At 47.9% G+C, this 11,602-nt stretch overlaps 1 protein-coding gene across 3 annotated transcripts in view; it reads right to left on the bottom strand.

Annotated features, from left to right (window-relative positions):
* Positions 1 to 11,144, bottom strand: part of LOC138491479 (ephrin type-A receptor 3-like) — a 642,080-nt gene extending 630,936 nt beyond the window's left edge. For all 3 annotated transcript variants that reach the window (XM_069617996.1, XM_069617995.1, XM_069617997.1), the window contains exon 1: positions 10,754 to 11,144. In XM_069617996.1, coding sequence (XP_069474097.1) covers positions 10,754 to 11,129 — 376 coding nt within the window. In that variant the 5' untranslated portion in view covers positions 11,130 to 11,144. The remainder of the gene's footprint in view (positions 1 to 10,753) is intronic.
* Between the last annotated feature and the right edge of the window lie 458 nt (positions 11,145 to 11,602).

Here is an 11,602-nt window from a genome sequence, read left to right on the forward strand (position 1 = left end):
ATGTTCATTGTGGGGGAGCTGTAGTCCAGCCCTCCAGGCCGGTGTATCCGACTGTCTAGGCCCCCCGAGCGGGGCAGGTCTTTGAACCTGCCCCCTGCCTGACTGTTACTTCTCCTAGGTGCTTAGCACCTTGTTGCTTCGTGGAAGGATGAGGTGATTGTTCACAGCTCACCCTTCCCTTGCTTTGTGTGTCAGAGACTGTGTGTCTCTGTGTCCGTGGGGGGAGAGGGGCAAGCTTGGGTGTGTGGGAGGCCCCTCTCCCTGGCCTGCCAGATGGTAAAAGCATTTACCGTGCCTCGCCTTGGGCAGCCCTGCAGCATTGCTCAGCCCTGTGGTCTGGTGAGTAAAATGAAGCAGGGCTATACCACATACTGTATGCCTACCTGTGTGACGTAGGGGCTGACAATTGTTTTGCCACTTGACCACTCCTGCATTCCAGAAGGTTTAATTAGACAGGGCACACCCTGCAAATCTATAAACCGCAGAGGGCGAGATTGTCAAAGCATTTTTCAATGTGTCACTCCTAGATCCACTACTAACAAATTTCAACATTCAGCAAATATGTGAGGCTTTGGGGTGTCCGAGTTGGTGTTAATTTTGCCCAGCACAGAACAGTACTTACAGCTGAAGGGGAAGGTTGACAACTGGTGCTGTCAGCGCCACGAGAGAAGCGTCCAAGACTGTGCTCCAGTCCAGGGCAGCGGCCATCTTAGTGTCCATTAATGTGCGTGCGCTGTTCTGGAGCCCATGTAGGGCCTCCAGTGGGAGAGCGCATGCCAAGCTGACACACTAGAGGGGCCCCCTTTCCTATTTCGGCTTTTCCTGCTATCCCACATTTCTATCCTTCTGATGAGTTTTGATGTGGGAATATTTCACACCATAATTTCGAAATTTGTATGTAAGAAGATTTTTTTTTCCTCAGGGAGTAAATCATTTTCATTGTCAAATCGCATGTTAAATGTAAAAATACCGTACACTTTAATTAGAAAAAATGCACATGTCCATTTTAACATACACATTCCTATTGGCCAGAAATCTGCATACATGGAAAGCTTGCTTTTTGAATCTTTTATACCTTTCTGTGATCGGATGCGCGGGAATTGTACTGTTCTCTTAGACCATGAAAATCAAGTGTCAACCACACCTCTACTCTAATTCTTCCTTTTCTAGATCCTGACTACAATTGGAATTCTACGCTAAGCGCCACCCTACCCTAAACGTACTCTAGAATAACGCCACTGCACAAACAAGTCCAAAAACGAATCTCACCCACATAACACTTCAAACTCCTTCCACACACTGATTCTGAACATTGAAGCACCACATATGTGTGAGGTCAGACTTGCCCCGAACTCTTTTACCTGCACTTTAACCTGGTAAAACTTGCGGAAACACGAGTTTGACGCAAATAAGTTCATCATTCACTAACCTGCAGCAATGGTCCCGTTCAATAAACCCTTTGAGGGTACACCCACAAATAAATGGTGCATCCCTGACACTTGGATGGAGTGTAAAGCACAGGATCAGACACACGCAAATGAGGGCCTTGTGCCAAAACTAGACCACTTTTTTAGCATGAATCTGCATCTATGTGTGCACGTATGCATCGATGTGTGTGCATGTATGCATGTGTATGCATGTGTGTGTATGTATCTATGTATGATATATGGCATTTATAACACACCTATACACAAGTGTTTCAAGGTGCATCTATGTGTGTATGTATGTACACATATTGAGTGAACATGCTGTGTTATTTTGACCTTATGGGTAGGTTTGGAAAAAAGAGGTATTTTTAATATTTGACGTTCAGTAAAACTTTCGAAATAAGTGGAACATGTTTGATAAGAGGATGTTATGGTTAAGCTTTAAATAAAACCTGCAAATTCAGTAAAAAAACTTGAGTTAAAGGGACTTCATGGTTGCAGCGCAAAATCTAAACACCGCAGAAATGTGGCAGTTATGGTAAACTACAGAACTTGACTGACATGTGACAGATGGGATCGCAAATTACATGATATCAAAGGTTTTTTATAACTGAATGTGTTTTATAATTTCGCTTCAAAGAACATCACTTTTTATCATTGGCCGCTTTTCCAAAACAATGTCACCATCACTCCACTTAGAAAAACGTTTACCGATTGCCGCTCTTTGTTTATAACTGAAGGTGTTTTATAATGTTCCAGTAGGTTATTAATAAGTCCTCTTTTGACCTACGTAAAATAACTCTACAGTCCCCTTAGCAAATGTACATTTTTAAGAGCGCATTGCTGCGTATGTAGCTACAGCAGCACTGCTAACAAGTGTGGGTCCTGTATTATGAAAGGCAGAGCTGATCTACTTGGACCATGTAACACTGACCCATAAGAAGGGTGGCCACCCTACTAGATTTTCTACCATTATCCCACAGACGTACCAGAGTTCTGCTGCAAGAGTGTGCTTTAAGTCCCATTAAAATGACACTATACCCCTATACGGCAGAGGGAAAAAGAGGTGGCCCTATCAGACATCCTGGGACAGTGTGGTGGGAGGAGAGATCTCACAAGGGCTATGGGAGGGACTCTAGAGGAACATCCCCAAAATGACAAGGTGCCCCCAAACTCGAGAATCCTGGTACAAGATAATGAGGCCTTGGCATCGCACCCCTAGTAAACTCCACGTCAGGAGATTGCTGGAGAGGTTGCGGAGGCTTCGGGGATTGGGAATACATTTGGTGGGGGTGCCCCAAGATTAAAGAATTCAGGGAAGAAGTCACAAGGTCCCTCCAGGAGATGGCCCCAGAAGCCTTCCCATTAACGATAGGAGAGAAATGATGTGGACTCTTAGAGCCGGAGCAACTAAATTCCTCCAAACCACAAAGGAGAGCCTTGATGACGCCGCTCATAGCAGCCTGGCAGGTTATTGCAAAAAAATGGAAGCAGAAGGACCCACCCTCTCAAATCAGCTGGATATGGAAGATCTGGGACATCCTGTCATTAGAATGGGTTACATACAGGAGACAGGGCGACGCAGAGAAGTTCCAGAACGACTGGGGAGAGGTATTATCATTTTTGAAAGGTGAACATGTGCAACAGTGGTGCCCTCAGAATACACAGATTCTGGACATACAGTGAATCTTCTAAGGCATACGTTTAACTCCATACCCCTTGCGGAGATTGATGAACTCCAAGTCCACGTACGCTACTTGGTTCCTAGAGAAGGTGTGGGGGGCGGGAAGTGTTCATAATGTCTTGTTTGAAAATGCTAATAAAAACACTTTTAATAAAACAAAACAAATAAAAATTATATTGGCCCTGCTGGGAAGTATTGTCACTTTATATGTATGGCTTCTCTTCTCAGAAGTGCTAATGCTTTCCGATTAGATGTACAGCGACCCTACAGAGAGGTGCTGTCATATTAAGTGTAAAGAAACCAGAGCAATACCGCGTTAGAGCTATAGCGAAACCTCCTATGTGGTGGTGGGGCACTTACGGTAAGGATTGGAAGCCATGCAGTGAAATAGAAGATCTGCTCCACAGTTCTGCTGAGACGTGTCAATATTGGGTCCCAAATGATGCATAGCTGCCCCCTGAGAAGGACAAGCATCGTTCCATTAGAAGTATCTGTGCTCTGATGATCAGCCCTGCAACTCCCTATAGAGAAGGCAGCAGAGCCGTTTCCGATAGTCAGAGAGGACCAGCACCTTGGAACATCTTCCCAGATGTGAAATTGATGGCCAGGCAGAGGTACTGAAATGACTAAGTCCCCCTGGTAACCAGAAAGGATTTCAGCAGCAACTGCATCACTGTAGAGCACAGCTTTGACTAGTTACACTTCTCAAACTTAAAATCTATTTTGAGGAACCTTGGGGTGACAATGGAGACATATCGAAAGGAGCAATTAAACTCTTGAGATGAGACTCCATACATGTCAGAGGGTAAATAAGTTCAGCAAAAAGAGGAAGTATAAAACCAAAGTCAGGATGGGACATAATCATCTATTAACAAAAGCCACAAAGTAGTAAGATAGCTTTCCTCTGGGTTTAATATATATATATTATCCACAGACCTTATAGAGACCACAGCTGATAAACACTCTAACTACTATCGGTTCTTCATTGATTGCTCCACCTAACTGGAGATTTGTTGATGTTGTTAAATCCATGTGGTGTTTGTTGTAGCTCTGGATTGCTCCAGCATGAGGCCTCGCTCAGTACTCCGCCATTTTGATAACTCCAGAATGAAGTCAAAAGAATGAGGAATCTGACCTCCATCAACCACCAATGATCACAAATCAAAACAAAAATGGCTGCCAATCGGTTCATTTTAGAATGCAATTAGCAAAACGTACCCGCTCTCCGAATGGGTTCTGTGGACAGACATGACAACACTGTCATCAATTGTTGAAAATCAATGATCCTGTAGGTCATTGTTCTGATTCGCTTATTGCTTGATGCGCTTTGCACTCTGAAGTAAAATGCACTGAGAATAGGCATGTGTGGCTGGCCACCATACCCCGAAGCAGACGTTGGAGGCAGGCAAGAGGTGTGTGCTGCTGCATACTGGAACCTACTGTGCTCCCTCCCTATCTTTTGCCCGACCCTGGCGTGATGCATTCTAGATTTGAGGACCAGTCCGTCTACGACCACATTGATGTTTCTCCGATTTCAGGCAACCGTCTCATGTGTGAAAGTGCTGAAATCCAGAGAAAGGGGTGAGGTTTCCAGATGTCATGTAGCCAGTAATGACAAGAGGGTCACAACAGGTAACTATGCAACATTTGGTACAGATTGGTGAAACGGTGTGGAATTGCATAAGGAACAACACTTCACCAAGCCACAAGCCCAGACATTTTCACTTTGATAAATATAGATAGAAGATGGGTGGAAATATCAAGAGTTAAGCATTCGAATCTGATATGGGTCCAGCCAGAAATTTGCAGGTTTGAATCCAGAGGCAGAGTCGACTCAGCCTTTCACTGTTATGGAGGTTGATACACTGAGTACCCTCAAATTGGGGGTAATGATAACATCTGTTATTAACACGTTTCAAAGCGAGAATAATCCGACATAAAGCACTATATAAGACCACAAATTGTTATAAGAAACGGTCATTCTTTTGGGGGATTGAGAGTTTAGACTTCCTTTCAAATGGGCACGCAAATTCCATACCACCTTAGAATTGATAGGTCTCAACTGGACAATCAAAATTTGCAGACCTGTGTCAGCGATACCACTATGGGGTGTTACTGCATAGTCTACCCCATTAGGGTGTCTTTAAAATCCCCCACTCCTGGGCATCATGGACCCCACACCCTCCATCATAAATCCACCCCCCCCATGAGGATTCTAGCTCGACCAAAATCATCCAGAAAAAAAAATGTGGTTACAATGACTTATTTACTTAAAATCCAATAGAAAAAAGGCAAAATATTGAGTAGATATGATGTAGAAAGAAAAAAAATGATGAGCAAGGAGATAAATCAGACACCTGGCAAGGTGTCTGATCTGGCTTCTAAACCCTTCACTTAAGCACATGGGTCTCCAGTCCATGATAAAGGGGCATAAACAAAAGAACACCTTCGAAGGGACAGGATGGGAACCTGTATGGTTTGTTTAAGTGTCTATATCCATCACATCTTAATTGGTCACGTGTTATATGAATACTGTTATTTAATGTCATTATGTCACTGTAACGTCTATGTATGTGGTTACTTTATTTATTTTTCAGGTGTGATGCTCTAAATGTGCTTGTAGGACCCGATTTCACTTGTTTGCCAAGCTGTCCATTGCTATTCGGGGTAGGACCTGATTTGACGTGTTTGCCATGCTGTCCATTGGTATGGGGGTAGGACCTGATTTCACTTGTTTGCCATATTGTCATTGGTATGGGGGTTGGACCTGATGTCCCCCTGTTGCCATGCTGTCCATTGGTATTGGGGTTGGAGGGATGTCACTTTGTTGCCATGCTGTCCGTTGGTATGGGGGTAGGACCTGATTTCACTTGTTTGCCATGATGCCCATTGGTATGGAGATTGGACCTGATGTCACTTTGATGCCATGCTGTCCATTGGTATGGAGATTGGACCTGATGTCACTTTGATGCCATGCTGTCCATTGATATTGTGGTAGGACCTGATTCCACTTTGTTGCCATTCTCTCCATTGGGTAGGACCTGATTTCATTGCATTGCCATGCTGTCCATTGGTATGGGGATTGGACCTGATGTCACTTTGGTGCCATGCTGTCCATTGGTATGGGGATTGGACTTGATGTCACTTTGATGCCATGCTGTCCATTGGTGTTGGGGTTGGACGAATGTCACTTTGTTGCCAAGCTGTCCATTGGTATGGGGGGTAGGACCTGATTTCACTTGTTTGCCATATTGTCATTTGTATGGGGGTTGGACCTGATGTCCCCCTGTTGCCATGCTGTCCATTAGTTTTGGGGTTGGACGGATGTCACTTTGTTGCCATGCTGCCCATTGGTATAGGGATTGGACTTGATGTCACTTTGATACCATGCTGTCCATTGGTATGGGGGTTGGACCTGATGTCCCCCTGTTGCCATGCTGTCCATTGGTATGGGGATTGGACTTGATGTCACTTTGTTGCCATGCTGCCCATCGGTATGGGGATTGGACTTGATGTCACTTTGATGCCATGCTGTCCATTGGTATGGGGGTTGGACCTGATGTCCCCCTGTTGCCATGCTGCCCAGCGGTATGGGGATTGGACTTGATGTCACTTTGATGCCATGCTGTCCATTGGTATGGGGGTTGGACCTGATGTCCCCCTGTTGCCATGCTGCCCATTGGTATGGGGATTGGACTTGATGTCACTTTGATGTCATGCTGTCCATTGGTATGGGGATTGGACTTGATGTCACTTTGATGCCATGCTGTCCATTGGTATGGGGATTGGACTTGATGTCACTTTGATGCCATGCTGCACATTGGTATGGGGATTGGACTTGTTGTCACGTTGATGCCATGCTGTCCATTGGTATTGGGGTTGGACGGATGTCACTTTGTTGCCATGCTGTCCTTTGGTATTGGGGTAGGACCTGATTCCACTTCGTTACCATGCTCTCCATTGGGTAGGACCTGATTTCATTGTGCTGCTATGCTGTCCATTGGTATGAGGGTAGGAAACAATTTCACTTGTTTGTCCTGCTGCCCATTGGTAAGCGGGTAGTTCACTGAAGGTGCTACCTCTTGAGCCTACCACCACCTTAGGTCCCAGAAATGCTCACAACTGATTGCACGAGGTCTGCACTTAGCGGCCATGTGGTGTGCACAATCCAGGTGCCACTCCTGCTGGCGCTCTCGCATGAGCAATGCTGCAATGAGTGGCATGGCTCCGCCACGCGCCTGAGAGGCCAGAGCCAATCACGCCTGCCAACACTAGATGGTTGCAAAGCAGCACAGCCAAAAAAGAAGACCCTCAAATGCATTGGCAAAATGAATGTTTAGACAGGCACTGTCTGCGGAAATCCACGAGAGATGGCCAAGTCTAGAGCCCGTTCGCATCCAGAAATCGTGTTGCATTTACATAAGTGACCTCAGCTCTGCTTTTACATCCTTGACTATATATGTTATGTTATGTTGATTTATACTGCTATCCGCTACCACCCAGGGGCAGTCTAATAGTAATAAAGCCCATAATTCCTGGGAACGAGGGCATACTTCACCAGGCCAGAATGCCTCCTAGGTAGAGACCCCATACACTGACTAGCCCATATTATTACAATGGTCAATGAGCCTCATTGTTCTCTGTGGAAGGTGATCTCACTCCATAATCAAAGCATGTCACTCAATTACCTCTGGAGTCTAGCAGCCCTCCATTGCTGGCCATGGTAGAGAGCAGGCGCGAGCCAGTGAAATCAGTCCTCTGTCCTCAAATCAGCACGCGACCATCTCCTCCAATGGAAACAACCAATCGGCCTGATTTACCAACAGTTTTCGATTGGGGCTTTCCCATGGTAAAACATGTCTGTCAATCAGGCCCAATACCCGTGAACAGGCGGCGCCACCTCCTGGTAGCGGCACTCTGCGTTCTAACAGCTATGAAAACCTACTCCTGCAGGAGGAAATGCTCTTAAAATGCGCCGTCGCAAAATGAAGAAAATAAACATATACAGGCTGGCACACATGAAGTACACCCTATAATCAGTTAACTTTGGGCAACGCATGGAATTAACGATATTCCACTTCCTTCATTCAAAAAATTATTTTCTGTTAAAAAAAAAAATGAATAATTTGCATGTCACTGTAAACCAGTAGCCTTCAGACTTGGGGCTGCCCCCCTCCAGTGGGGCCTAAAGGGTGTCTGGTGGGGTGGGTGGGCAGACGCTTTAAAAAAGGATTAAGACGACCAGACGTAATAGAAATTATAAACAGCACACAATCTGATTACATTTTAAAGAGCCCCCCCCCCCCGCCCACATCGTTTGTGTCCCCTAGAGCGACCAAACCCTAGGTAGGTGGAGGCAGAAACACTAGTTTGACTCAAGGTGGGGATGCGGGGGGTGGTGGGGGTTTCAGAGTGAAAATGTTACAAAATATAAACACCGTGTGTTATATAGCTACAAATAGCCAATAAAAACATAAATAAATAAATAATTGTGCATGCCTAGAGCTTGTGAATTATAAACTAACGTTCAATTTAAGTATACTTATATCCCCTGTTAGGCTACTGTTATTTCGCATTTCCATAAATAACATGTCCAATCGGACGCCTCAGAGTTCTTAAGTGTGATATCAAACACATGAAACAGAAACATGCCCATTACAGTGCAGGTGTGTGACATTGACTAACAGCTCAGTCTTCGGCCCAAATCATGCACTACCATGCCCACAGATGGCCTTGATGGCATCACCGGGCCACAATGCACCATTGAGTACCATGACATGCATAAACAAACAGTAAATACAAAGAAAGGTGTAAGGGAATCAAGCAAAACGGACGCACAGTGGGTTGGGGACCTACTGCAGCGATCTCTGAGCGAGCAGCAAGCCACACTGCCAAACCAGCGCAATAAAAAGAGCTGCATTCGCTAGAATTAAGTTATTTCAGTGACACCTGTGTTTAAAATAAACAAGCACTCCGTGTGCGCTGTATGACAGCACACGCGCCAGTAAGCGTGAAGTGGCCGGCCCGCCTCTGGCCCTCAGCCGACTGCTTTGTGGCAGCGCACCCGGCTGCAGCAGGTAGGAGACCGGGGCGCGCGCCGAAGCTGATGCGTTTCCTGTACCCGAGAATGGACCCCAATCACACAAGCAAGCAGGCGGCCACTAGACCACATCGCCCATGGTACAGATGACATCTCTCAAATGGCATGGCATTATGGTCCAGGGGGGTTGTGGTTTAAACCAGAGAAGAAACCGCTGCATGTTGTCCCATTTACTGAAAAGCGACAGAAGCCCGTCAACGTAGTTTGCAAAATCTTTTTGTATTTCGTATAAAGAAAATCCGTGGAAAGTGGTGAAGCCATCCCCCTCCCCGCCCCCCTTCATAAGCCCTGCTCGAGCAATCGAGTGGCCTGTAGAAGGAAGAGGCTCGGGTACTCCCAATCTCGGCTCCCCGCTGGAGCGCACCGTGTGAACTTGGGGAAATCCCGTGATTTTACTATGTCATGATGTCACATACTTCATTTGACAGGGATGTGGGGGCTTGGAAAAGAACTGAGCTCCGTCATTTTCTACTACATCTAAAGGGGTCGTTGATTGTCGGCCAGTCTGTGAATATATTTTCTACGTGAGTGGGGAAGTATGAGGCCGATCGGTCGGAAAGCGCTGCGATAACCCGAGGGAGGGAGGATGAAGGCACTGGCATCCTGCCCGAGCACCCACGCCTCTGGGGACACTGTGGTGATTCCCGCGCCTGTACTGGTGCGAGGGCTTCTTTGCTAGTCCAGGAGGCGCTGACGGGCGATGCTGTGCACCCACCGCCGCGTGCATGGCGCCTTCCCGTAACACCACCGCAGGCAGGGAAGGGAGAAACGGGCAGCGTTGGCCCTGGGCCCCCCATCCGTGGTGCTCCCTGGGAGGCAAGTAGGAGAAAGGGGCGGGTGCCGGGGCAAAGGAGGCGTGTGTGGGCATTGGGCACAGTCTGGCAGTGTGACACTACAGTCAGTGTGCAAAGTAACGGGGTCAAGGCGTTTATGGCAGACATGCCAAACGTGTACACACAGAGAACGGCAAGAATATATATATATAACAGAGAAGTCAGTGAAGCACATCTCAGTCTTGCCCCCCCCCACCCCCTCACGGGGGCTCGGGGCCATGCCAGTCAGTGCACACTGTCCGAGACCACACTGGTTCACGTGCACGGGTCGCTCCTGTTGAGCATGTGACGCTAGTCCGACCCAGGGCTGGCAGATCAGAAGGGGGCAGAAAGGAAAGATACCACGGGGCCACGAGACACGATAGTTGCCCGGGAAGGTCCCAGCCAGAATAAGCACCTTGGAGAGGGTCTCCGCCAATAGCCTGGAGGTTGTTTTCGCCGGTGGTTCTCGAGACCACGGGAGCAACGACCACATAACCCAGCTTGAAATGGATGAAACCGATGATGAGCAACGCCAAGCAGCCCCCACCCCACATCCCACTTGTCCCACTTGGGTAGATATCCGTCCATTGCATTCAGATGCACTGAGCCATTCCCCCCTCGTCCACCAATGCAGGGGCGCAATGCACGGCGCGGGTCACTAGTGGAATGAAACTTTGCCCCCGCTGCAGCCGCTCCCCGGGTGAGTGAGCCCCTGCCCGCTCCCTACCTTCATTAGCAGGGTACGTCCTTAAGGGTCGGGCAGGAAGCACACAGCAAAGGGTGATGATGAAAGAGGGACAAATCCACGAGGAAGCCATCTCCGGGCTGTGTGCGCGCAGCAGCCTGCTGCATCCCTGGCCAAAGTTACTAAGCTGAAGAGACGGGGGGCAGGGGGGAGCGGACGGGAGGGAGGGGGAGGACCCACAGGCTGGCTTTGAGCTGTCACTCAAGGCAGCTGGCTGCACCACAGAGACCCTGGGAATACTGCGCCCTCCTACCACCTCCCATAACTCTACCCCTCCCACTATCCTCCTCCTTAAAGGCACAGCCTCGTTTTCCATGCCCATTGCCCTCCGTTCCCTCTCCCCGCCGCCTTTCCACATTCTGCTCCCGCTCCGCACTCGCTTATCTGCTGCCCGCTCACCCTCCGGCTCGCCCCGCTTCCCTGACTTTCTTCTCTATGTCTCTAGTACAGCCCCTCCGTTTTACACTCCTCCGCCCTTGCATCGTTTCTTTTGTCCATGTTCTCACCCGCTGCGTGCTTACATGTTGATTGGTTTGGGTGTATTACCGTGTAGCATTCCCACCCCAGCAGCGATGCCCCTTTCTCTCTACGTCACATTTCCTCCGCCAATTCTCTTTGTATTTCCAGCTCCCATAATGTCCCCCGCCCCACACTTAAGTTTCTCTTTGGTGCTCGGTACTTTGACCATCCCTAGTTCACTCAATCACATTACATGTCTTTTCTGTTTCCCGCTCCAACCGCCCTCCCGCTTCCTCCCCAATATCCTCTGCTACCCATTCGCTGTGTGGCGGACCCCTTCCTCACTAGTACCCTCTCATCCCGAGCCCCACT

Source organism: Ambystoma mexicanum, chromosome 10 (assembly GCF_040938575.1).
Source record: "Ambystoma mexicanum isolate Mex_15411 chromosome 10, UKY_AmexF1_1, whole genome shotgun sequence".
Classification (NCBI taxonomy): domain Eukaryota; kingdom Metazoa; phylum Chordata; class Amphibia; order Caudata; family Ambystomatidae; genus Ambystoma; species Ambystoma mexicanum.